Source organism: Chiroxiphia lanceolata, chromosome 6 (assembly GCF_009829145.1).
Source record: "Chiroxiphia lanceolata isolate bChiLan1 chromosome 6, bChiLan1.pri, whole genome shotgun sequence".
Lineage (NCBI taxonomy): Eukaryota > Metazoa > Chordata > Aves > Passeriformes > Pipridae > Chiroxiphia > Chiroxiphia lanceolata.
The window spans coordinates 30,222,685-30,249,879 of NC_045642.1; the positions used below are offsets into that span (position 1 = coordinate 30,222,685).

Below are 27,195 nucleotides of genomic sequence, written 5' to 3' on the forward strand. Positions count from 1 at the left end.
GGCGGGCGAGGGCGCGTGCTGGCGGGGAGAACCCTGACCCTCACCAAAGATGGCCGCGCGTCCCGCCCCGCCCCCGCCGCTCCGGGGAGGTCTCCCCCGCCGGCCTTGTGGGCGCGTGCGCGCGCGCGCGCGAGCGGCGCTCTGGCGCGGGCGGCTCTATGGTGGCGGCCGTTGGCGCGACGGCGCTTCCGGCGGGCGCGGGGGCCTGTGGGGGATCGCCGCGCGCCACTTCTGCCTGGCAGTGCGAGGGAGCGGAGCCGCCATGGTGAGAGCGGGATGGGACTCGCCGCGCGGGACGGGACCCACCGCGCCCGCATGAGCTGTACTCCTCTCCCTTCCCTTCCCATGGGTGGCCGCGGCCGGGAAGGCCGCGGCCGGCGGTGCGGGCCCGGGCGGGCGGCAGCACGTTTTGGCGGGGCAGGGCCGGGCGAGGCGGGGGCACAAAGGCGGCAGAGGCACTCGTGGAGGGGCGGACTGGGGGCTCCCGCCTCCCCCCGGCAGCTTAGGCCCCTTTCTCAGGGCGCTGCTGGAAGCGCGTCTCTTTCCCTCGTGTCTCACTCGTCGAGCGAGTCTGCCTTAAATGGCTGATTGGCGCTTTCCATGCTGCTGTCCCTGCTCCTTCCCTCCGGTCGGAGAAGGGAAAGGCGGGAGCGTGCGTTGGTGGGCTGTCGGAATGGCACGCTGAAGTTCGAAGGCCTCCCTTTCATCGTGGTTTGTTGCCTTCACCTAATGAATTAAGATACGCTGCAGCAAGTTGTTGCCTCACGGCGGGAAGAAACCGCTTCTGGGTCTGCAGCGAAGCTCCATATCTGCCTGGCACTTGATTGAAGCAGTTGGCTTCGGCCAGGATGAGCAGCTACGAGCTTTGTCTGTGTTGTCCAGAGTGAAGGGTGACCCTTAGACCACTTTTTCTACCTAGCAGAGGGAACTAAAAGGCATTTAGGTGCCTGCAGTGTGCTACTGCTAGTTGTATCACTGCACATCTTACCCTTGCAATCCGTGTTTGTCTTCCTTTTTTATTGTTTTGGAGCCTTTTTTTTTTTTGCTTTATTGTCTAATAGACTACAATTGGTGGAAGCCTCTTTGCACACATGCTGCCTAGCTTTTAAGTCCTTCTGGTTTGGCTGTCGGCCCTGTCTTAACCAATTTTACAGAGTTCTGCCTTGAGTAACAAGAGCAATTTGTAAAGTTCTCTGTAGAAGTTCAGAATTGGTATAATATAAACATATGGTGTCTCATTACCTGTCCTTCTTAATAGCCAGTCCCCTTGTGCTTTTAAAGAAAATGCAGGGAAGGGTCCATATTGGGCTTTTTCAGGTAACCTGGTGCTAATGCAAAAAGGTTTATGGATCTTCCCTTGTTTTGGTTTTGTGTCACCTAGGGAAGTGGGGCAGGTAATAATAGTCAGAGGAAACTTCCAGCAGGTTTCTGAACTTGTCATTTTTTGTGCCTACGTGGTAGGGCCGGACCAGCAATTTTATCAAATCAAACAATTTCTTTTTTTCCCCTTAAGGTAAAATAACATGAAGATCCCCCCAAAAATGCTTGAAAAGCATTAATTCTACGATACAGATGATCCCAATGGCATTAATTTTAATATTTTCCAGGCCACTATCTGATATGGATATTGTATATCCATATCCAGCTTAAAGTCAGAAGCCCAAATAATTTCTACTGTGAAGTTCTGAAAGAATTGGCTTAAATGTCTGGCTCACTGATTTTTTAATTTTTTTCAATCTAAAGATTTGGATAATTCAGAATATATGATTAATTTAATGCTCCTCAGTGACCAGCTAATTAAAATGATAGTACTGGAGAAGTTGCTTGGACTCCCTGGCAAGACAAGCCTGTTCAAGTGCAGTGCACTAGGAACAGCCAAATACTGGCCCCCTTGGAGAATTCCTGTCAAATCCAGCGTCCTCTGGCATACATGACAGTGGACTTAAATGACCTAGTCTGCTTTGTATGATTCTTGTTATTACAGTGTGTAGCTCTCAATTCCCCTCTTTTGCCACTTCTGACTGGGAGAAGTCTTTGCTGCTTCTTTTACTCCGTGTAACTTTTCCCTGGACTTCTCAGACTCTGCAACTGCTGTGTTATTTGAGACAGAATTTAAAGAACTGAAAACTGTTTATTCCAAGCATGAGAACACTGTCAGTCATGGGACAAGAATTTGTCCTGTTTTCTTCTTATATATTTCTTGTAAATCCTAATATTTGCCATTTCTATCTTCTGTCATGGCATGTGATAAACACTGAACTGATGTCTTCACTGACCCTCAAAATATGGTTCAGGATTTTTCTGGCAGCAGCTGATTAATTTAAGCCAAATAATATGTCTTACTCTGCAGTTACCTCTTAGTTGTGTGCTCACCTCTTATATTAGCACTGAAAATGTTGGATCCAATTAGCAGCACTGGAAATGGCTGTTTTTGCAGCATGCTTGCGAACTTCCTGTGCTATGCACCTTTTTAATTAGATCACAGATTGTGTACACTTGAAAAATTCTTGCTTGCTCTTTGATCAAATTACTTGCAGTAGCAAAGTGAAAAATGTTATGGAAATAATGGGAGCCACAGAGTGTACAATCATCTAAGTCTTCCCTGCAGAAGAACAAGCTTAGGGACTCCAACATTTACAACAGTTTTCTCTGCCATAATTACTGTTTCAGTAAACTCATTGAAGTGTGAAAACCCAGTACATATGTTTTGCAGGAAATAATCTTGAATACTAAGTGCAGATTTGTTATATAATTTGTGTTCCCTTGAAATTAAATGAATAACTCAAAATAGCTATTGCTGTTAAAATCTTAAAGGTGAGGTTGACAATGTGATTAAGTTGAATCCCCTCCTTGCACTTTATTTGTGGCATTTGAAATCTTACTAACAGCTTGCATTTGGAATAAAATAAGTAAATGCACTAATGCCGTAGCTTTTATACGTTGACTTTATTGCTTTGCTTTTGTGTCTAGATAGAAACTACTATTTCTGTGGTATCTTTTTTCAACACAGTAGCTGCTTTACTGGTGATTTTACACATTTTAAAATTCTATAAGGATTGATAGGACTGACTGGAAACAAAAGTTAACCCAGCTTATATGAATAGTAAATGCTATTTGGAAAATGTGTCCTTGATTGCTAGTTTACTGTTTTAATATTATGCTGCTTTTTGGTGCTTCCTTCAGATAAATTGCTTAAATCAAACACAAATAATTCAAACTGTGCAAGTAACCTGTTTTCTTGATGTTTGTTTTGTTTTTCAGTCTCACACAATTCTACTTGTCCAGCCTACCAAGAGACCAGAAGGCAGAACATACGCTGATTATGAATCGGTGAATGAGTGCATGGAAGGTGGGTGAAGACATGGGGTTTTAAACACCAGTTTTTAACTACCATTTTTGACATACTGTCAAACTTAGTAAGAAAATGAATTGCTCTTCATGTTTTTCAAAGGTAATTCACAAAAAAAAAATTTGAAAAAGTGTCTCATGCTTTTAGGTTGCTCATGTTCTAGCAAACGAACAACTAGTTGTTATTTGTTCCTAAAACTTTCTTTTAATCTTAAATATTTGTTTTTGATTTAACTAGATGAAGTCACATTCAGTTTGTGAGAGTATGCAATATTCTTGGCGGGGCCATGCAGCAGACTTGCTTCAGTTCATTTTATTGCAGGATCAGCACCTAATTCTCACTAATCTTTGTGGTAGCACTGTAAAGGAAAGATTACTACTGGATATAATATATTAAATAAAGGATTGTGTGCAGTTGATACATAACTTACAGCCTCTTGGTGTATGTGCCAGAGTAAAGATCCTGTGAGACTTTGAGTCACCTAATGAGCATGGAAAGAAGATTGACATACTAGAGCTGTAGTTCACTTAACATTAATGTTCCAGGAAGTTTTGCGAGGCAAACAAAAGCATAATAAAGACTATGTAAAGCCTCTATGCTCACTTTAATATTACATTCTTCTCAAATGTATCTGAAGTATTTGTGGGCTAGCTTAAATAAATAAAATTGATTTAAATTAATTAAACTGTTTAGGTTTGTGCTGTCAGTCTTACCTCAGTAGCCCTGTTTGACTCTGTGATCAATAATGATCATTCCTATGAGTCATTCTATTTCTCAGGTGTTTTGTACAGTAGAAATATATGTTGTAATTGCTGTCTCAAAATTATTTGAAGGAGTTCTAGGTGTCCACTGGAACTTACTGCATGGAAAGGTATATATTTGATAGAGCTAAAACTTTCTCCTCTACATGACGAAAACTCTTCTTTCCATGCATCTTACCTGATTTTATAGTATTACGTTTCAATGCAAATAGCTAGAACAAAAGAATTTCAACTCTGCAAAATCTTGACTGTCTCTCTGTTTTTATGGTATTCATCTCTAAACTTTCCTTATATTTGTGGATCAATAGCTGAAGAAGTTTCAGCAAATACAGTTTTTCACATTGCATTGTTAAACTTGTTTCTCTGTAGGAGTCTGTAAAATGTATGAAGAGCATCTGAAGAGAATGAATCCCAACAGTCCATCCATTACATATGATATCAGCCAATTGTTTGACTTCATTGATGACTTGGCAGACCTCAGCTGTCTTGTGTAAGTTCAGTTGTATAAATCCATTTCACTGACTCAGGGAAGTCACAAGTCTTCCCTCTAAACTCTTACATGTTTTATTTGAGTGTTTTTTGCAATAACTGTAGTGCAGCAGTATTGTAGCTGCCATAACATGTTGCCCACTCCAATTATCTGCATTGAAATCTCTAAGGAAGGCTTAGAAAATGACAATTCCAGTTGGATTTTAGTCACACTGAAGCTTACAGCATTTCAGATACTGAAATCCAACAGTTTAATACAGCTGCTCATTTTATTACTGCTAGAATCTGTTTAAATTGGGGCTGTATGTGCCTTTGTGCTGTTGGTCCGATTCTTAAGGAGGCAGAATAGTTACAGAACTTTTCCAGCTGAGAGCAGTACTAGTGGTACAGTAGAAGTCTACAGAAGTGCATTACAGCCAACTGTTTATTTTGAGCACGATACGGCAAGATGGAAGTTTCTGTAAATGCTAATGAAGTGACCAAGGAACAGATGAATCCTCTAGAGAGCCTAGCTAATTGTTTACATGCTCTCGTGAAAACATTATCTCCAGTTCTCATTTGTGTGTCGGACTTGTGGGCAAGCAAAGATGGTCTTGAGTACTTTCCATTCTGACAACACTGTGAAATCAAATGTTAAATTTCACTGTCCAGAACAAAACTTAGTGTTAGGTTGAGTACTTTCCATACCATAAATTTCAAGGTAATGGTTTGGTATGACAGTGGTATCAACTTTGCAGAAATTCCGTAGGAATAAGGATACAAATCTCATATTCAAGTAACAAAAGACATAGTATTAGGCTTTTGAATCTCAAAATTCCAGAACATTTTTAAGCCAGTGAGTTTCTGGTATAGACATTCCTGCAGCTGTACTGCTGTGGCTGAAATCCTGGTGCAAGTACTTGTGTAACTGCACAGTGAGCAGACTTTGCCAGTTAATTCCAGTTTAAAATAATAATTTATTAAAAAAACCCATCGGATTGTTTTCCTTTGTATTCTGATGTACAGTACAAAATTTCTTACTGGTAATGACTTATTACAAATGCCATTTGCTAAAGTTTTGAGTAGAATAAGTAAAATGGGCTTACAGGTCCTGCAGAGTTAGCTTGACCCTAGACATTCTGCCACCTTTGATTTTCAAGTGTCATATTGCTGGGCTGATGCAGGTTTTGAAAACCACAGTTTATCTAACAGACTAAAGCTCGCCAGTTGCTTTCGGAGGTAGCAGCTCTTTTCTAGTACAGTCCTCTGCCTTTGTTAATTAGGCTCGTTAACTCAGTGTCGTGCCAAATTCTACTTCAGCTTTTAGTCTTCCACCAGATGGCATACTTAGCAAGAGGTGTATCAGACATGTCCTGTGTTCATGGAGATTCCTGAAGTACTTGCTGTCTGATCTTGTGGTATAGCATTGTGAGTGGATTTGGGGTGGGGGATAGAAATCAATAACTTTTCCTGAAACTAACATTTCTTACACTGCACAAGAACTACTGCTCTATCAACATAAACTCTTTCTTTGGCCTTGAACAAGTCATGCTGAGGTTTAAATAACAAGGCTTTCTTAGAAACAGTGTGCTTAGGGTGTTTTCCTTAGGTAAGAACTGTAAATTGTTCTGGATTGAGTTAACTTCAGATTTTTATTCAGGTTCTTACCAATGACCATCTCACCTTTCTTACCTGGTCAGAAATATGTGTACCAAGATTTAAAGACTGATCAGGATTTTAGTAGTTCTTGAAGTATGCACTGAAAGTACCATCTTCATGAACAAAATATTCAACTTTAATGAATGAGGGAGAAAGAAAGTCATGAATCTACACAGATGCAATTTCAGGCAATTTGCTTTCATTTTTCAGTCTCATTCTGCTTCGATTCGGCAGTGTCCTGGGTAACTGAATTCTCTGGCCCCTGCTAGTCTTGCTAGGAAACTGCTTTTATCAACTATCCCTGAGCAGCAAAGAAGACATGTGGGTTTTTGTTTTCAGTTTGCTTTTATGAAGTGTCCTTGTTAGATGCAAGCCTGTCCTCACTGCCAACTGGCAGGAATCCCTTGTCATCCATCTCTGAGTCTACCTTTGCTCCTGGAAAATTTTGGGTTTATAAATTTTCAGGAAATTCCAGACAAAAGCTGAACACTCGAAAACTTAATAAAGAAGTGTAGAAGAAGTGTTTGGCTCCTTAAGACAAATTCGATCGTTCCCTGGTGGAACTGTTCTTCATTCTGAGCTCTAGAATACTTAGATTCTCCATTAGTTGTCTCCCATAAGTAATTGTATTCATGAATTTAAATGTGAACACACTGTGATCCAGTCACTCGATAATCCTTGGAACATATAGTTTTATTTCAGGGTCAGACTGATCTGCTGCATAACTTTTTTAGGGAACAGGATAAATCCATTTGATAAGTGGCAATTCCCATCTACTTCTGATATTACTTATGATCTGTACACAACTTTCTGCTTCATACATTTGAGGACACTTAATTGTTTGTGAAGTTCTTCTGGTAAATGTACTGCAGGGCAGATTAACATTCATTCTTTTTTTCTTTCTAGTTACCGTGCTGACACTCAGACATACCAACCGTACAATAAAGACTGGATAAAGGAGAAGATCTACGTCCTCCTTCGCAGGCAGGCCCAGCAAGCAAGCAAATAATGGGGGCACCATCATCACATGGGTTTGGGGGAGGGCTTGGACAACAGGTGTGTACAGAGTGTAGTAGTGAACGTTTTGTATTATAGTCATCCTGTTGCCATCTTGATAAACTCTTTAGTCAGGACTGAATGTATTGTTAGAGATACAAGGATTTTGTTGGATTTGTCTTTTTTTTTCAGTGTAAATGGAGAAGAAAGTACAACATCTTCTGCGGAGATTTAATTTGGGTTTTTTCCTCCAGTTAGCTAATGGTCCTACTTTATTTGAACCCTTGGGGCTGTTCACATTGTACTTCACCACATTTGCTGTATGTGCCCTTCTGTGGGCTTTCCAACATTTGGTTACATCCTTGAGATGGTCCTAATGGGAAATAAAACTACCCTTTGGTTAAATTTGAGTGCTGAATTTTATGGATTTTGCCAAAAACACAAATCTTTTTTCCCTATTATCTGAGGAATAGGGCTTGAAAGGTCATGTGGACTGAACCAACATGTACAGTCTGTACATGTATACTCAACCAAGAGCAGTTCCAGGATTGACACAGGAATGCAATTCTCTCCAATGCACTTCACTTCCTAATACACATCAGTAGTTTCTGATGGATCTCACAGCAAATGCAGTGGCTTAAAAGAATCTGAGGTCAAATTGACTGTCTATAATAAGCTTTCATGAAAATAGCTTCATTTAAGTGGTAGGTAATAGCTGCTGAAGACTGGGAATTGAATTATTGAAGAGATACAAGTTCTTAGAAAGATACTCGGGAGAGGGTGTTAAACTTTTCTGTCAACACAAATACAGGTTGAAGATTAGACCTACTAGCTCTAGAACTATAGTGACCAGGAATAAATTCAATCTGCTAACATCAAAACATGCTTCCTTTATAATAAATAGTGATTTTCAAAATGTAGTAAGTCAGAAGTATATTAATCCATTGATGGTTACTTAAATCTATAAATACTTTGGCATGGAAGTTTTATATCCAGCTTGACACAGTAAGTAATACTTAAAAGATTCACTATTGCCCCTCTAATAGCAATCTGGTTTAATATAAGCAATGTTATTTAAACAGCTTGTATATCTTATCCTCCTGGTTAGCACACAGTGGAATAACGTGTCTTTCCTAGCATGTTTGAGGTTATCTTCTTTTTTTTTTTTTTGGTAAAAATTCCAATATTCTCATGCTGGATTATTCAAGGTGCTAAGTTTTGCAGTCTTTAACTGCAAAGACTGCAATTTTGCAGTCTTTAAATTAAGCCAAATAAACATCCCTTGACAGTACCTATCACATTTAAAATAGTGATTTAATATTTTCCTCATTTTGTGAACTTGTTTTCAGTTCAAGGAAAAGCAGCAATTTGGGCTCTTTCCTTATTGTGAAATGTGCAAGGAGCATGCTGAATCCCTAGTAATCAGGAATTGGAACATAACATAGCTCTTTCTTCAAAGGTAACCTAAATTTGGTCTGATTAAAAAATATCTTCCTTGATTTTGGCTCTAGTGTAGTAACTGCAAACTAAGACCAGTAAACAAGTATAAAATATGAATTTTTTATGTTAGAGCAGCAAATAGGAAGAAGGAACTTCAAAGCAGGTGGTAATAAACCTTTTTGCTTTTTGAAAGGGACTTTGTGAAGGTATGTTTTTTAGTTTTTTGGAAAGTAGAAGGTGGTAAGCAAGCTTTAACTTCAAGGTTAATTCACTTTGGTTTTTTTAGCAGACCGTCTGTGGTCATCTCTGTGAAACTGAAGTTTTCACAGAATTGGAAAATGCAAGTAAATGTTCCTTTTGTACCTCTGGAGCCAGACTTGGCCTTCTGCTGATAAAAAAGTACAGTCTGTAGGCTACTTTAAGACAAGGCACTTGGGCATCACCTCTTTTCCCCCTTGTTACCCAGCTACAAGGCTTTGTTTTCTTTTCTGAAATAAGCTACTAGTTAAAACTCTGTAGTACATAGTTCTTCAGCTGATGTTCTCCACAGTCCTTTAGTTGTGCTTTACTTGATGATAAACTATTCATGAAACAACGGGATTTGTTGCTTAACTGAGCAGCTGACCAAATACAATGAAAGGAAGAAAAAAATGCTGCAGCATCTACCCGATGTGCAACTAGCTAGAAAGAAGAATCTGGAAAGCTGTCTCCAACTAATCACTGCCTTCAGAAATACAGTGGAGAGGGTTATGAACCCTTGGAAACTTATTACATGCCAGTAGGCTGGCACTCTAGTAAGGTGTAGTCTGCTCTAGCAGGCCAGGTGAAAAATGACTCTCCAGTTTGCTTCTTGGCTCCTACTGAGTAAAGGATGACAGCAGGGCATTTACTACTTTTTGCAGTTTCACCTCTCCTTAGAGGCATCAGACAGCACTTTGATATTGATCATTTTCCCAAGTTCAGCTGCTTTAAAAGTGAGGCTCAACAGCAGCATTTTACAAGTAAAGCCATAAAAAATGGCACGATTACAGAAAGTATGTCAGAAAAGAATCTGCCATCCCATGCGTGCTTTACCTTCAGCAAATTGTCTGGTGTTTCTTGCATAAGGATAGGCACAAGTAGCAGTGCTGGTCATGCCTGCTACAATGTGGGAGTAAATGATAGAGGAAATTATATTGGCTGTTTCTGTAGGAGAGTGGTATGGTATTGTAAAACAGGGATAAAGAATGGAATCCAGAGACCTAGTATTTCCAAGTGTGGAAATACTTAATATTAAAAGCAAGTTCATTAAGCAAGCCTAGCCTCAGGCCAAGGAGATGTATGAGCCCTCATCCATTTGTCAGGAGTGCTGGTTTAAAGGTAAACCGGCAGGGGAAATGAATCCAACTCAAAGGAGAGATTATAAGTCAGAATAACAATTTAATAAAATAATACAATAAATACGATTATACAGCCAAACAGTTGGTTTTAACCCACAAAACCCAAATGTATAACCCAGCACCCTGGGGCATGAACAGAGTGGTGTTCATTGGGCCCCCTGAGTCCAAAGTAAAAGGAGAGGGAAAAACCTACTGGTGAGAGTGCTGTTGCAGTCTGATCAAGAGTGGTGATTGCAGTCCAGTGAGAGTGGTGGTCTGCAGTCTTCCTCTGGATCCCACGAGTGGTTAAAAAAGTCCCAAGACTCCAAGATTATATGTATCCTCCAGTTCAGGCAGGAATGCCCAGTACTTCCCTCAGGGTGGGGAGTCCCACAATGGGTGTGAGGACAGAAGCACCCTCCTATCTCGCAGGCCTCTTAACACCCATTTTATAGCCTGAGGAGTCAGGCTGCTCCGGGCAGAGGGTGTAAATGCTCTATCGATAACAGTTTCTGGGAAATGGCATGGAAGGCTATAGAATACACAGTTTTGGATTACACCCATACAGTGATGAACTGGTCCCAGCTGTTCTAACTAGGACAACTGCTATTTCTATGATCGTGTTCTTTTAAAATAGACCAAAATCTTGACATCCATCACGATGCATCATAAGCAGAGCAGGAAAGTAGCAGCATCCCCATTGTTAGATCAGTTGGCTCTTGTGTTTAACACTGCTGTCGTGTACAGGGGAGAAAAGCTAAGTAGTAGCAAGACCAACTTGTTATCTTTGTTAGTAACTAATAAACCTGTTACAGCAAAAGGAGACTTGACTACCCATAGTATTTTTTAGGTTGAAAGAACCACTAGATTTTTCACTTGCATTAGAAAAGCCTAAGAAAGTTGCAAATTTGCTGGTTGTAATCCCATTACAGTATGCCAAGCAATTTGTGCTAGTTTGTGATACGCTGCTCCAGCTGCTTTGCTTTAGAGTATATAAACAGTTACATATATTTGCAATCCCCACTGAGTAAGGGCCTGATTGTACTAAAACTCAGCTACATTGAAAACTCAAACAATCCATCAAGAACGGTAATAAACAGTAAAATCGAGGGTAGCTGGGTTACAAGTACAGAGTAATTTCAAGCTCCTGCTTTTGACTGCTATGAAGCTGTTAAGTGTCTTCTAGACCATGGTGAGCATTAAAACAAATTGCTTTACCATTTGTACTGAGTTTGCAATGATATGCAAGTAAAATTTGCATGCTGCATATGCCATTCCTGGTGGAGCATTAGCAAGGGTTTTGTTAGCAATTCTGTACACACCCTAGTTGATCTGCTGCTGTACCTCTTGCAGTGTCTCCACAGTCCTCCCAACTAAGACTGTTACTATGGACTGTTGCCTTAGCATCAGCCATCAGTGACACAGACACAGCTTCTGGAACTCTGTAGTTGCTGCATGCCTTGTGTTTGTGCCAGGTAAGTCAACAAGACCCAGAGAAGTGAAAAATTTGGCTGTGTACTTAGAGGCTGTGTTTCTGGACTCTACCACTGACTAAATACAGCAGTTATACAGCCCAGATCCCTAGTACACCTGTGCTTCCATCTAGTGTATTTAATTCCTGCTTCTGCATTGCTTCATTAACTGTGCAGGAAACAGGCTCCTAAATTCAATTTTTTATCTTCTTAGTTACCTAGGGGATTGGGTTTCACACACACTGAACACAAGCCTCTTGCTCTGAGAGTCTGGGAAATATCCATCCTTGGAGATGTTCAAGAGCTGACTGGACACAGCAGTGAGCAATCTGATCTGGTTAGACCACTCTGAGTAGGATTTGACTAGATGACTTCTGGAGCTTTGTTCCAACCTAAATTATCTGTCATTCTGTTGGAGTCACTACTGAAACATCCCATATCATGAAAAATGGGAAATCTAAGCTCTGAGTCCCTACTCTGATCGGTTTCATGCAGGCACCTGAAGTGTTCCCCAGGCCACCTAGAATAATGCTGGAAATGGCAGGCCATCAAGTATCCATGAGTGGATTTAGGTGACACAAGAATAGTATTCACTAGGCTACAGAAAGTGCAGCTGCTCCCCAGTGAAAAAGGCAGGGTGCAGAACAGTCACATTTGATTCTGTTTTGATACTCTCTTTGTATGAATGAAGGTTCATATGGAACTCTGAGAATAATGCCTTGTCACAGAGGTTTAGTCCCCAGAGGTCATCAGACTTGCCACGCAGATGCAACCATCCATACTCCCCCCTCTTTCCAGCCCTCAATAAATTAAAAAAGAAAAATCAGTGTAAGAGAGAAAAGGCCTCAGGAATCTGTTATGTACTGCTGAGGAAAGCTGAAGGACGTTGCAAAATGCCAGGAGAAAGTAAGAAGTGGGCCACGTGTGGCAATGGAGAAGAAAAACAATCACACCTGTGCCTCCACCTCAATCCCCTGCAAATCTCATTGGAGACAAAGGCATCCTAATGCAGTAGCCAGTAATGTACTTGCAGGGGAAAGTCAGCGCTGCTAGGACTAGACATAAATCTTGCTCCAAATTTCATTTTTAATTATGCCTTCTCTCAGGTTCTGAGCAGGAAGGAAACGGGGGCAGGGAGAATATCTCTCAGCACGTTAACTTGGTCTCTGAGGTGATTCTTAGCTTGTTCATCTATTCCACTGGAATGTAGTAGAAGCACTAACCAGAGTGTAGCAAGCTGAGTCAGCATCCAAGTCTTCTCTTCAAAGAAGTGCATTTCTTGAATCCAGAATTGTTTCTTCTCCATTCTCATAATCTCTAGAAGTTTTGCCAGTGTCAAAACAATGCTGCTTTCCTTGCCTGGTTTGTAATGCTCTTCTACAACACACTTCTCAGCTCATTAGTATCCTTCTAGGTTCTGGGTCAAGTGAGTTTAATTTCAATTTCTATCCACTTTATGTTTGTTTCCTGCTCATCATGACAGTTTTCTGCAGGTTTTCCTGTCTAAGTTTGTCTTTGATTGAACATAGTTCAATGAAACAACAGCACCTGCAGCTCTAAATGAAGATTACCAGTCTTTCATACTGTGGTAATGATATCTCAGTCTTAATCAGAAATAAATCCTTTAATGCCTCCTAAAATTGCATTTGGGATTTTTTGTGTTTACAACACAATTGTTTGTTGATCACTCTATTCCTTGCCTGTATCATCTCCAAGTAAAAGCATTTGTTATTCACACAAATTGAAATAACTTCAGCTAGAAAGCTTGAGGAAGAAACACATGGGAATAACCAAGTATTTGATCTTAATGAGGACACTCGCCTTGGATATTCCAGGGAACTCAAAGCCTGTCTGAAATAAGGAGAGCAGGAGCTACATTAACCACAAAACTGTATTGCTCTGCTTCTTGGCAGAACGGCACCAAATCAGGTCAGCTGTAGCTCCAGGAGGTATATAGGTACCTCCCTCCATCTTATAATTAATGGACTAAACATTTTGTTAGCATGTTGTATAACCTAAGCAGCTCTCTCCTCACATGCTGGCTCCACTGTCTGTCCCACTCCTCAGACCCCATTCTCCCTAGGTACAGGATGCATAGGCAGCTCACTTAGAGGCCCAGATTCCTCTTGTAGGGGAATAGCAGCCAATAGAATTTTTATCAGCCTCCACCTGCCCCCAAAGACACCTCAAATAAAACATTTTAAGCTCCATAAATCTGACTTCTCTGTTTAAACTGTTCCTGTAGAAAATTCATTACTACCTCCAGGCATGCTGTCTTTAGAAGTTAGACATCACTTAAATCTAGTTGCAGAGAGAATGGAGGTCCAGTCTCAAAGGCATTTGGCACATAATTCAAATTGAAAAAAGCTACCTATGTGACTCGCCTAGACTCTCCTTTGGTAGTGTAATGTAAGAATAAAATACAGGTCCCAGCCCAATACCAGCTGAGCACTTTGGTCCAGTTCCCCCTTTCCCTCCTCACACACGCACTGACCTAACTGATATCTCCTGTCCTACCTTCCATCAAAAACTGACACTCACCCTAAGTAAGTAGCGCTAATTAGTTGATACAGAGGATCCTCAGAGAACTGAAACACACCCTCTTCCTATTTATTTGGATAAGCCTTATAAAAAGAAATCCATCATGGCTGTTAAATCCAAGGATGAGGGTGCCAGTGCATCAGAAGTTACTGAGGGCCCTGAGTGTGTTTTGGGAAGCAGCACCATGCAATTGCCCTGTTCTCACATTTTTCCTTAGATACTTGGTGTGTGTCACTGACAGAACCAGGCGAACGGGCTATGTAGCACTTGTACGTGATCAGATGCACATAAGCTCTCTGATACTGGGGGTTTGTGTTGTATTTCTTTTTACTTAACAAACATCTTCCACAGATGTTTTGTAGGGAAGATGAAAGCGTCTATGTAGACCTAAGGTAGATAAGGAGTTGCAATATGTAGGTTTTTTCTCCATGTATTTTGTACATATTTTCCTCATTGTTTCCAAGAGTTTGGTGTTTTGGGTATGAGCGTCATGAAAATGAGAGAACTGGAGATGGTATAACTCTAGCTGATACTGTTTGGGAACTGCTTACTCATGGGCTTCATGAAGACTCCGAAAATACTTGCCCCAGAATGCAAGAGGTACTACAAATCAGTTGAAATACCTACTTCATGGCACCGGGTGATTTTTAAAGTCACTCTTAACATGGCAGATAACTTTTTTTGGTAAACTTAAAAGTAATTAATAATACTGATTTAGCCATATCCGCGCTTCTTTGAAATCTAATACTTCAGCACTCTTGCAATTACTTCTCCAGATGAGTTCTAGGGGCCTTGGCAATTGCTTGCTGCTGCTATTTTGATCCTATGCCCTAGGAGTATAAACTTAGTTATAGAAACTCCAAGTCCATTTAATGAACTACATGAATCAGAGACCTGCAATAAAGCCCAATTAGAAATGAGTGCACAGGGAATATTGATCTCCTTAAAAGCTTTTACAGCTTTCAGGATCCGCTTGGTCACTCATTGCTGCAGCAGGCATCAAGCCTTTCCTGCCACTTCCCTTTCATTAGCTTGCTGGCATTATGGTCAGATTAAGATGTGATTGAACAGATCAGGTGGTGGGGACCCTGGGTTATGACGGAGAGCCCCCAGATAACCCTTCTCACACATGCTCACAGTCACCTGGGTCAGGTTTTATTACTATCTAATTCAGAGGAAGTTCCTACAGCAGTGCTTGCTTTTCCTCTGAGCAACACCAAAAAACCCCTTTGAGATTTTATGATCTTTTTTACTAATGAACATGGTGTCTGGAGGCACCGAGTTCATAGAGGTCATAGATGATAGCATTACCATGCACAGCACATCCATCAAATGGTCCACGCACTTGAGACCTTCAGCCTTGTTTGCAGTATAATACAGGATAAGAACCCCTGTGGTAACAAAACACTCATTATTCAAATAAGACATTTGAATAAGAACTTTAGAAAGTGTCTGTGGCATCCTAGCCAAAACACAGCACTCAAAGTCAGATGATTTCAGACTCTTTTCTAGCTGTACCCCAGACAACATATGGTGTCCAAAAGCCCAGATCCAAAAGCTGTAGGTGCGACATGAATTGTTAGATCTCCCAGTGGAATCCAAAAAGCCTCTGTTCAACTGTTGTCCAAAGCTGGATTCACCTCAAATATGCACATCTCAGTCTTCACAATTCAGGATCTGCTTCAACACCTATCCAGAAGTGTTTTAATCTCAGCTGTGTTCAGACACCTCTGAGAGTAAGTGCTAAGGGAACTCATAAATAAGGTGTTCCTCCACCTTCCTTGATTTGATAAGCCTTCTCCAAACACAGCTATTGCAAATAAATGGAAAAATAAGAGTTGCTGCTTTCTCTATTTCCCCAAACAGTAAAGGCTTGTCTGGGGCTGGCAGGAAGGATTAAAGGCCAAAACACTGACTGTCTTATGGTGAGGATCTCTTGAAATCCTTGATATGGAATATCTGAGGATGGCCTGCACCAGTGTGAAAGTAATTATAGTTTTCTAGTAGCAGCTGGGGTATTTGCAGAAAGGTCCTGCATTCCATGCAGGACCTCCAAAGGCTGTTTATGAGCTTGAAATTAAATGGTTACTGAATAAAAATGCAAAGTAATTTCTGAAGCAATATCAGGCTCCAGGCCTTGCTCCAAAGACACAATGCTCTCCAACCACCAGGCTAGAATCATACATCCTTTGTTCAAACCAAGCTCTATTATCACGTGAGCTGCAAAGTAGAACAGCTTTAGCAGGCAGAACTAAGAACAGCTCCACTTTGAGCAGTCCCAGTTTCCAAAAAAATCTGTTCCTTCATTGACATATTGCATTGGTACAAGGGTGGGAGTGATTCCTGACAGCCATATCAGGTACAGGGAGCAGACCCCTCCAATGGACTTCCCCCAGCAGGATGCTCTGCTTGAGGCGAGAAAGCTGCTCTACCAGCCTTGCAGCAGAATCCCCGTGGGATTCATAGCTCAGTGTGTGCTAGGGAGGTTCCTGGGCAAAGGGGCTACAGCTGTGCTGGCAGCTGCTGGTCCTGTCAAGGGCTCTTGGATGCTGCAAGCAGCCACCAGTGTCTCAGTTGTGTCCTGTTCTGACCTGGGAAAGAGAAGCTGCAAAGACAGGCTGAAGCCAGCTTTTCTGCCACCCTACCCCTCCAGGCTGAGCTCATCTCTGATTTGGGGGCCTGGCTTATGCTGGTTCCAGGTTGGTGTAGTTCACTGGCACTATTTATTTTTAATACAATCAAAATGAAGCTGAGAGTGGAGATAGGGAAGAGTTTTGCAGAAATTCAGACCCCTTCTCTCTCAGGACAAAGGATTTGTGCTCCAGAGACTTCCCCAACTCTTCAGCATAGGCTCATTACTTGCAGATACCTGACAAAGTTCTGCCACAAAAACTCAGAGTAAACAGAAGTGATGTGTGACAGTTAAATGTTGCTAATGAGCATCAGGTGTTTGCAGGGGAAAATGGATCCTCATCTTAGAGATGGTAATTATTTAAAATATCTATTTAGCATTTAGATTGCTTGGGGGGAAAAGAGCTTGGAACAGTTGATTGCCTTGAAAAATGCTAAGGTATTAAGTGGGTCTCTGAACATTGCTTTCATCTCCTCAGACAGAAAGCAGAGGTGACACTTCAGCTTTGGGTAATTAGAGGGACTTTGAGATCATTTGGTTGTCCTTGTCTGTAGCGTTGTAACAGTGCAGTCTCCAGTTGAAGAACTGCACACAACAAATCTCAGCCCAGTAGCATTTAAGAGAGAGAAAATACAAAAAACTGAACATGCTGCACTGAAGCTTGGAGATGAACTGTGAAAGACCCAGCTTGAACATTCACACTCCATAATTCCACCCCAAGCAGAAGACCCTTTGGTATGCTTTTTTAATTCCCCGTTTTCATTAACAAGTATGTTATGGCTTCTGCATCATCAGCTCTCACAGGCCGAGTGATTTAGACTAAACAAAACTCTTGGAGGTAAAGGCTCCATGAAAATCCTAGACATGGCAGGAGGTAAGAGTGAGGAACCCAACTTCCCTGCGGCAGCTGAGTGTCTCCACTCATAGTCAGGATGCACTATGCTAGCCTGTGCCAGTAAGCCTGGTCCGGGGGATGGTTTAAAACTGCTAAGGGCTGGCTGAAAGGAAAAAGCAGCCTGCAAACCCAATATACCAGGCTGAGCAAACTCAACAATTTAGAATCAAGTCTCTGCTACAATTTGCTACTTTTCCTCAAAAATCCGAGAAATTATCTGAAAAAAATGACTTCTGCCTCAAATAGATCCCTCCATACCTGAGTCGCTGAAACACCGACATGCTTCCCATCCTGCAGCATGCTGAGCAGCAGAGGTAGTCCAGATGGTAAGCCCACATAATCAAGCCTTCATCTACTGCTGTCATTAAGATGATTTTAATGGAGAGAAGCATCAGTGTATTAAGCAGTGTATTAACTTGAGATAGGTAGGGTGTGTCAAAGGGGAAGAGAGGTGATGCTGGATACTGAGGGAGGATCTGTACAGAGCATCCTCTGAACATTGTCAGTACAGAAGGCAAACCTGATTCAAGTATTAGCTGTATTTCTCTCCTTCCCAGTAGCTACTTCAAGATTTAAATGCTCTATCACCAGTTTCCTTGTGTTTGTTGCTGAAGAAATACCAAGGAGGATAACCACAAAGCTGCTCTCTAGCCCTCAGGCTCACATCTGCCTTTGTCCAGCTCTTTATTGGTGATCCTGCCACAAAGCCAGTGGCTGGCCAGCAGCGTTCTCCCAGCCACTCACATTTCTTAAAGCCAACAGTATTAAAGTTCAGGAATTTAGTCAAGCAGGAACAATTCTGATCGAGTCTGTTTCCCAAATATGACAAGCGTATGCACAGTCTTGTCCTGGAAACACCCCCAGCCATCACAGGAAGACTTCTGTTCCTTTCACATTTCTTTCTTCTTCATCCTGTTGCTCTACTACTGATTGGGCTGAAAGGCACTCATCAGGCATCTTCCCATTTTTTCTACTCTAGAAACCATGGCCACATTTGTGTGTCTTCATAGCTATCTCAGTACTTCCCCTTCCACTGCTTTTCTGTTTGTCACAGCACTGGGAACAACACTGCTTCTCTTCAGCAAGGGTGAAATGCAAGCCATTACCTTCAAAATATACCAGCATTGATATGATTTCTGGTTTGCCCTCATTATATGTTGGGAAGACTGGGAAACAAGGTGTTTTGGTGGGTAAAGAAATACACACACACTCTGGTGAACTATAAAAAGATCACCTCTTCAAACAAGCTGTTCTCTGTGCTTTGTATGCAGATGTCCCACTTCTTTGAAACCTTTGTGAGAACTTCCAAATGCAGCTATACTGCAGGGCCAGTTCTGGTTATCCTGATGCTGAAGGGAAGCCAATAGCAGACAGCAGCAGGTTTACAAGTTAAAACTAAACAACCATCAGGAGACCCCCTGGCAGCCCCATGGGGCAGTGACACGACATGCCAGGGTGTGAGGTGAAAAGGGATCTCGAGTTGGGATGAAGCCTGTGAGAGCTCAAAACCACCCCAGGAGGCACAAGCCACCATGCTTACAAGAAGCTCAGGCTGCTACAGAGAGGGATACTGAGATACATTCATCAATTGAAACTGAGATGAGGAGAAGGCAAAACACCCTTGGGCTCTCAACACAAAATTCAGGAAGAAGAGCCCTTGGAAAAAGAAGGTAGAGACAGATCTGGAGGTGCAGAGGGATCCATGGGTGGCCTTTTGGGTCAGTGAACCTATTTTGTTCACTTCATGGTCATGAATTTGTGCCTCCCCCAGGCACTGGCCAGCTCATCACCCAGTGCACTGCTGCTGTTGTTACTGCGAAGCTCAACTCTGCTGCAGGCAGTGGTAAGCAGTGTTGCTGTACTAGTTTCCATGGAAATCAAAACCAGAGAAGCTGGTTTCCACCAAAATCGTATTAAAACCACAATTTTGTCCCAAGTGGGATTGTTTTTGTTACTGTTTCTCTTATTCTTTTTTTTTTTTTTGCACCGTGCAGTACAGATGAAGCTGGATTTACTTTAATGACTCAGATTTATAAAGCACAAGTTTAATCAATATGTCAAGCAGAAGCCGCTATTTCCATTCAGATGGGATGCCTCAAAAATAGGCAAGTCTGAACACTTACCCAGTGTCATTTTCAGCACAGAAATACTAACTTGTTCTGGTCTGGTTTTAATTACTGGTCAGTCACTGGTTAGATTTAAGCAGCATTTCTCAAACAGATGCAGATCAGGCAAAAAAGGAAAAGGTTGTTCACTTAGCTCCTGTACTCAAGACTCCCATTGCCCAGTGGCTCCTTTGCAACATGTTGCAGCACAGAAACATTTTTTAACATAGCTCTGGGCTATATCACAGACTTTTGCAGAACACCTTACAGAAAAAAAGCCTTAGAAATGTGGATGGTTGCTACCTTGCACAGGGGCAATGCCTCCTGCCTGCGCATGGGCACTGAGTTCCCCACTGGAGAAGCAGAAGCCCAGCATGCTGCAAACACACTGAAAACAAGGGGTTTTTTTAGGTATATCTCAACATCTAATTTCATTATTTGCAGTTCTCCAGGGCTCCTTTGCTTTTGTTTCAAGTGTTCACAAGTCACACTGAAGGACTAAATCTTAGAGCCCCTAAAAGAGAGGGATATAGCAGCTCTTCAGTTGCGTTCACCAAGCAGTAGAGACCAGATGAGAAAGGATGCAGGAAGCATATTAGGATGCTTGCCCAAAGGAAGAGCAGCAATCATGTTTTCTGCACTTAGTATGTACTTCTAAAAGGCTGAAGAAGTCCAGTTAGAGGGATAGAGTTATCCCCTTCCACACACTCTGCAGCCCAGTAGCAGAGGGTTTTGAGAATGAAGAGACATTCCCACAAGGTCTCTGTATCAAGCAAATCCCTTTTAACAGACTGCAGAAAATGATGGTCTCTTAGCACTTAGATTTGTTACTGAATGTAGTTTGGAGAATACCTCTATTTTTAAGAAAATAATCTGCTTTGTGAGTGCTAAAATGAAGTATTTGAGTATTTAAAAAAAACCAAACCAAACAAACAAACATGCAACAAAACCAAATAACACATGATTTGCCTTGTTAGACAAAGCATCTACCAAATTTGATCCAGCTGTATGACTGCTGGGGACATGGTGATTGTATGTTTTCAGGCTCCTGAAAAGAAGTTACTCCCCTATAATTTTCCCCACACTTGGTTCTAGTTCCTTTTGAGACACCTGTTTCTACTACAAACTCAACTCTACTCTTCTCGAACTCAAACTCAACTCTACATACGTCATGTATGTGTCAGACCATTGCATGTTTGACCCTATCCTCCTCAGAGGGTAACTCATTCTTCACTCATTTCTCCTTCCCTCCAAGCCCCCCCCCCAACCCAGTCTGGCTCTTCAGAAGATCAGTATATCATTTTCCAAGACAGGACTAATTAAAGTATTCCCATCCATCATTACAGCCTAAGAACTTCCTGGTTTCTAGGACACTTCGGAGATCATCGCTCAGGGTGTGCATGGCAGGGCTCCAGGGACACAGCCCAACTGTGTTCTGCTACAGAAGCAGCACTAAGAGAGGAAGCCACAACTCCTTTTTATTGAGTTCCCACAGCACTCAAACACCAGATATACCACCGGGCTCCATGGGGGAGCACTGGTTCCCCCCACACCAGCTGACTTCCAGAATACCTTCCCGAGACAGATGCTCTAGCACAGCTGCTTTCTGTAGAAGCAGACCCAGCTGATCCTAGTTTGAAAAAGCCTAGCAGGCAGTTAAGCCCCGATTTTAAAGTCTCCAACTTGACATTTCTGGCTGTTTTTTTTTTTTTTTTAATAATGTGAGGTTAGGAAAGCTTACTCAGACTCCTTGGGGAATTACAGTATTTGAGGCTCAGCAACACGCATTCAAGGAGGCGTCTGTGGGTGGTGACGCTTCTCTGCCCTCAAGCCTGAGGTAGAAGTAAGGTCTCTGGGAGGCTTATGTAAAAAACAGGCAGGCTGATAACCCGAGGAAAAGATCAAGTAACAGGAAGAATTAATTCTCCCCACCCCCACATATTTCTTTCAGCATCTAAGTCAGTCCATTAATTGCCAGAAAGGATATTTGTCTTCCTATCCAGCTGAGAAGGACTTCTTCAGTCCTTTTCAACTGATATGCCATTGTATCCTAGAAGTATCTCTGCCAGCTCCAGCAGTATCCCTCTAGAAGCACCCCGGGAACCCATGCAAAGAACTGGGGTATGCATGTCTGGGGAACAAACCCAGTGAGAGACAGAGGAGAGGACCAGCAAGGAAGGATGCTCTTTTCCATTAGAGGAAGTTAGGGGGAATAATAACTGGCTGAAACACTTGTTTCAAAATGGATTTTATTCCAGGCATTAAACAGATTCTGGCACATGCTTTATGAAGAAAAAGGAAAACAAATCTGGGATCCACATAAATTACATCTGGCAAAGAGCAACTTACAAGTGAGTGGGGAAAATAAACCTTTCAAAATTGATTTCTGTACAACAGTAGTTTCAGCTCCTCTTAAATAAACCCCCATTGGTTCACAGCACAGAAAATTACATTGGATGTTCTGATACAAAACCAGCTGTCTTTAAAGGCATTACCAATGCAAATGCTCTGTCTTGACAGTGTAGGGGGTTGCTTAAAATAAACAGGAAAACAAGAGTGAGCAGCTACTTGTTCTAATTGTTAAAGAAACACAACACTGTGACAAATCTGGGGACTCAGTCAAAAACCCTACCACAGTCCTGTTCCAAAACATGGCACTGCATGGACCTTGGAGAAGAAAGCAAGGGAAATGGAAAGTATGTTAATAATGAGTTTGGACAAGACTTTGTTTATTCTGAGGAGAAGTTCAGTTCACCCACTTGAAAGCAGACTTTTGTAATGTACCTCCTTTTCAGGAATGGCTAAAATACATTGGAAACCAATGGCTTCCAAAAGTGTGGGGAGGTCTGTGTCTAGATAGAGTAGTGGTTTGGCTGAAAGCATAGTGAGCAGTGGGGTGCTGACCTCAGGAGAACATGTCCAAAAACAGGTAGAGTTTTATTTTTTAACTCCTAACTCCAGAAACAATTTGAGTTATTGACATCTAGCATATTGACATCTAGCAAGTCCACCTCTTCCCCTTTCTCCCCAAGGCCAGCTCACAGCACCAAATGGCTGCCAGTTTACTGTCAGGAGGAGAGCAGTAGCAAGAGAGGTACACAGCTAGTCCAGGTGTATCTGCTCCAGGAGCAGTCAGTAACCTCCAAAAGTGGAGCCAAACACACAGTCAAGGGCAGTAGCCATTGTGCTGACAAGAGCCCCTTTGAATTAGGCCTGGCCCAGAGCTTGGAGACTGTATAAAAGCAGAGTTTCTGTGATCTGCAGCAGTCAGGAGAACTGTCTGTAGAGGAGCTGGGTCCTAGTCCCAGAACAGTTATGAAGAAAGAACTGCAAGAAAGCCGCACACACAGTGGGAGCAAGGAGGAAGGAGCAGTACCTGGTGGAGGAGTGAACATACTGTTAGCTGCAACCCTTAAGCTGCTGGAGAGTAAAATGGGGGAAGCTCAGATAGTCCACTTAGGATGCATTTTGACGAAAATATGCAATCCTTTTGCACTTCATTGTATACAGAGCATCCGTACAGTACCTGCTCCATGGTCCTTCATCTCTCTTTGCATCAACATTTTTCAATCCAGGTATGTGAGAATTTGACTGTTCCTGTTTTCTGTTGTATAATGATGCCATTCTGGGAGTAGCATGTCACGTATATTCTTGATTAAAAATGAAATAGCTAATAGGATGGCATTTCTCCCTTTGATGGATCTGTCTGTCCTGCCCTCTTTCTATTCCTAGGCTATTTTTCTTCCCTCTCTGCTCTCTTCTGACCTCAGTGTTTCCAACCCAAAGCATCTCTATACAGGGAAAGAGAAATCACCACAGAGTCAGTGCCCCCATTCCAACACAGAAGTGCAGCTGCACCATTCTGTAATGACCAAAACGAACTCCATCATGAGTTTTCACAGTGCAGGCAGATCACTCTTCTAACTAATCAGTGCCAAGATAGTGAGCAAATGTCAAAGTGAAGGGGGAGACAGGAAAAGAGCTCCTGCCACGTGACAGATTTAAGTTTTCAAAACCAAGAAAAAAAAGCATTGTCCCATTCTCACACAAGCACTTCTGAGCACATGCAACGTATGAAGAACAGTATCTGTTCTTTTGTCAACTGTTTGGGCTAATACTAAGCTAAGATAAAGAATTAAAAAGAGATACAAACATGCAGCCAGCTGTTCAGAATCCAGATGAACAACCTGTTTCTTCTACATCATACCATAAAGGACCCAGGCAAGCAATTGCCTAATGAAGGTGGTCCTACCATCTGGTTCCCCAGTCAGGCTCTTGAAAAAGAGGGTTAGTTTACAAAACCCAGCTCAAGAGGAAAATTTAACAGATTTGAGTAGGAAAAGGCAAGGCGGCGGGGAAGTTTTTATTCATTTGAATAGGTAAGTGTCGCCTGGCAGGTCTGAAAACCCACACTCAGCTAGAGCTGACTGATAACTGGGAGCAAGACTGGAATGCTAGCTTGTCTTTGGTATTTCCAGAACACAAAGGAGAGATCTCTCGGGGGGGCCTGCACTGTGGCAGCATTTGTGCAGGGGGCAGTTTAGGCTTCACCAGCTAACTAAGGTGCTCACTGGGAAGACAGAAGGGTGTCAAAAGTAGGGCAGCCACCAGCCTTTTTGCCTCCTCTTTCTGAGGGGGAAAAGCAACTAGATAGAGGGACTGGGTGGCTTGTCATGCCCTGTGTTCACAAGGGCTATGCAGAGCTAGAGAGCCAGCACAAGGACTGTGGTCCAGCCCAGCCAATAGCAGGAAGTCTGCTATGACCTAGGGGCTGTCCCCTTCTGCCTCTCACAGTGGGGAACTGGGTGGATTCCTGCCACAGGCCTGAGCCATATGCAGTGTCACTGTCTGTGTGTGCTGCCCACATAGCTCTGTGCATCACCTGGGGTGTGGGGTGCAGTGGGCAGTGTCTGGTAACACCAGGAAGAGCAGCCAGAGAACAGTCTCAACTTCCCTGACATCCCAAAGTGCTGGTACCTGTTTCTGACTGGTTCCGTCAGAGCGTGGTACCCTGAACTTGCAGGCTGGGAGCACTCTGGGAGGCAGGGCTGGCCTTCCACATGTAAAAAAGCTGAAAGGAAGAATTCAACAGGGAATAGTCCCAAAACAATCCCCGGTAACGCTGCTAAAACAGACTGTCCCTTTTCCACCTCTCTTGTCAGCATTGTGCCAGCCTCAGCACATTTGGCTGCAGGGCAGCTACTGTGGGCAAAGGATGGAATAGGTCCACCACAAAGAGGTGACAAACCTGTTCCCAGGGTCTGCTAGTTCTTTCTCAGCCTGTCCACTCATCATGATGACTATTCTGGCCAGTCCTCACTGACAGTGAAGTAATGAGAGAAAACATAAAGGATGTGCAATGTTAGAGCAAAAAGCCAGGGAAGCCAAAGAGCTACCCATGTGTGTACAAGCATAGCCTAAGCTGCTGAACTGAAGGTCATGGAATCTGGATGCAGAAAAAGGAAAGGATGGGGACAGCTGCAAGGTACTTCTGGTCACTCCAAGTATTGGGCTGGGTCCTCCCCCATCTCTGGGTGCAGCTGTGCACGGGCATCAGCTACAAAGGAGAACTTAAGACAACAGATGGGAAGATTTCAGCAACTCTCCTGATCCATCTCACCCCCAGCTTCTTCTCTGAAAAGCTCAAAAACACCAAGTGCTCAGCTGAAATGGTGGCTTACTGATGGGCACAATGAAAATGTTCAGGGTCAGACATACAAAACCATTCCTCCCTTTCCAATCCCCCTCTGTTCCCAAAGTCTCATGCACAAAGAAACAAAGAGATCTCTGTGCTACCATCATGTTGCTTGTAGCAGCTCCCACTGTTGGCCAGGTACACCTGCTTGACAAGGGTTGGTAACCATTCTTCCAGATTTGTTTTCCAGGCAGAGACCACTGACAAAGTGTTGAATGAAACTGCCTTTCATCTTCCACTTCTGTGAGAAGACACAGAAAAAACATGCTGTTACTTCCATTTCATCACACAACTGTGCCTTCAAGCTGAAGGTTGAGCCTAAATATCAAGTAAACCTCAACAACTGGAGAGAGTGAAAATCTGGGTATGGACAGCATCTCCAAATCACTGGTTTCCTGTATTAACGACATCTGGAGTTAGGTAGGGTTAGGGTGTAGCTGAATTATAGGGCTAGATATTCAGAAGCATCTAGAAGGCAAACAACACTAGTGGTCACAGCACCAAGCCTGACAGATTTCAAAGAGTGTATGGACAATGCTCTTAGGCACATGGTGTGATTCTTGGGGTGTGCAGACCAGGAGTTGGACTTGATGATCATGATGGGTCCCTTCCAACTCAGCATATTCTGTGAACACAAGAATCAGCAAGTAGTGACATTTTCAAATGCATATTATATTTGCAGATTCCCTGCCGTTCTCTGTCCTGCATCTCCATGCAGCCAGATACCTGTCAAAACCTGAAACCCCTCTATGGTTTCTTTCCAATCCATGGAGAGCAAAGCACTGAAAGGTCTCCCAAAACAGAAAGAAATACGTCCACACTTCCTACTGTTCACTGGATCTCTCTCTCTTCCATGTCCCCTCATCTCTTCTCAGAAAATTCAAGATTTTTGTGAGCACTACATTGAAAGCTCTTCATAGTTCTGCACCTTCTCAGCTGTCTCTTCTTCATAATTTTATTTGCCCTGCCAACATTTCAGTTTATAAGTGTGCATTTGACAGCTTCTCAGTGCACATGGCTCTGCTTTCTGCAGTGCTTTCCTCTGGGTCTGCTCCCCTCACAGGATATGCACAAGGTCCCACATGCAACCCTTTCCTGAAGGTCCACTTAGGTTGTGCTGCTTACCAGGAAACATAACATATGCTGTAACCTTGCACTGCAAATTCTGCTGAGAAAGGGCTGTACCTTCCATCCCTGCTAGAAAGAACTGGGAACATTGTGGCTAATAATGAAGACAAAAAAGTAAAAATGAGTCTGTGGGTTTGGGATTTCCCAGGTGAGGCAGTGCCATTCACCTCCAGTGGGACACAGCTGAGATCAGGAGGTTATAGGATTGAGGGGTCCAGGCATCAGGGATTTTCCCATCATTCTTTTCAGTCACACAGATGACCCAGACAGAATTATGATCTGGGTGCTCAGTCAGTAAACGTCTTAGGAATATTATGAATATGTGTTGGTTAACCCATGAGACTGATGGAGAAAAATAAACAATTTGATAACACTAGTGGACTTCAAGGCTATTGCAGAAATGATATGCAAAGTGAATAAAAAAATTTCCTGCAATATCTGGACAATGTCAAAACCTACAAACATTTTAATTCTTGTGTAACATGGCAAAAACATTGCCACATGGTGTGTGGTTTAAGATATCCAGTTAGGTTCATATATTGCTGGCAGCTGTCCTCCAAATGTGTGCACTGGTTATGTTTCTTGGAGGGCAGGGCAGTTGCAAAGCTCAGAGTAATCTGTTGCTCCTGTATCACATATTTCTTCAAGACTAAATACCAGAAGCAGCATCAATTTGCCAGTAGTGCTAGTCCTGTT

The 27,195-nt window shown here is 42.5% G+C and overlaps 2 protein-coding genes across 5 annotated transcripts in view; one reads left to right on the forward strand and one right to left on the reverse strand.

The window, feature by feature from the left end:
* The first annotated feature begins 127 nt into the window (after positions 1 to 127).
* On the forward strand, positions 128 to 7,643 carry ERH (ERH mRNA splicing and mitosis factor). Its single transcript, XM_032691575.1, has 4 exons — positions 128 to 265; positions 3,262 to 3,349; positions 4,480 to 4,600; positions 7,144 to 7,643. Exons 1-4 carry the CDS (start codon positions 263 to 265, stop codon positions 7,244 to 7,246), a joined length of 315 nt encoding a protein of 104 aa, XP_032547466.1. The 5' UTR covers positions 128 to 262; the 3' UTR covers positions 7,247 to 7,643.
* Positions 7,644 to 21,907: 14,264 nt separating this feature from the next.
* GALNT16 (polypeptide N-acetylgalactosaminyltransferase 16) overlaps positions 21,908 to 27,195 on the reverse strand; it is a 75,778-nt gene continuing 70,490 nt past the window's right edge. For 3 of the 4 annotated variants that reach the window (XM_032691776.1, XM_032691774.1, XM_032691777.1), the window contains one exon: positions 21,908 to 25,612. In XM_032691776.1, the coding sequence (XP_032547667.1) occupies positions 25,475 to 25,612 (138 nt within the window). In that variant the 3' untranslated portion in view covers positions 21,908 to 25,474. The remainder of the gene's footprint in view (positions 25,613 to 27,195) is intronic. The other variant, XM_032691775.1, reaches the window with a different exon arrangement.

What these genes read in the sequence shown, in the direction of transcription:
- ERH (XM_032691575.1), top strand. An exon ending in GGTGAATGAGTGCATGGAAG is followed by an intron (nt 3,350 to 4,479) that starts GTGGGTGAAGAC and finishes GTTTCTCTGTAG; the next exon opens with GAGTCTGTAAAATGTATGAA. An exon ending in GCAGACCTCAGCTGTCTTGT is followed by an intron (nt 4,601 to 7,143) that starts GTAAGTTCAGTT and finishes TTTTCTTTCTAG; the next exon opens with TTACCGTGCTGACACTCAGA.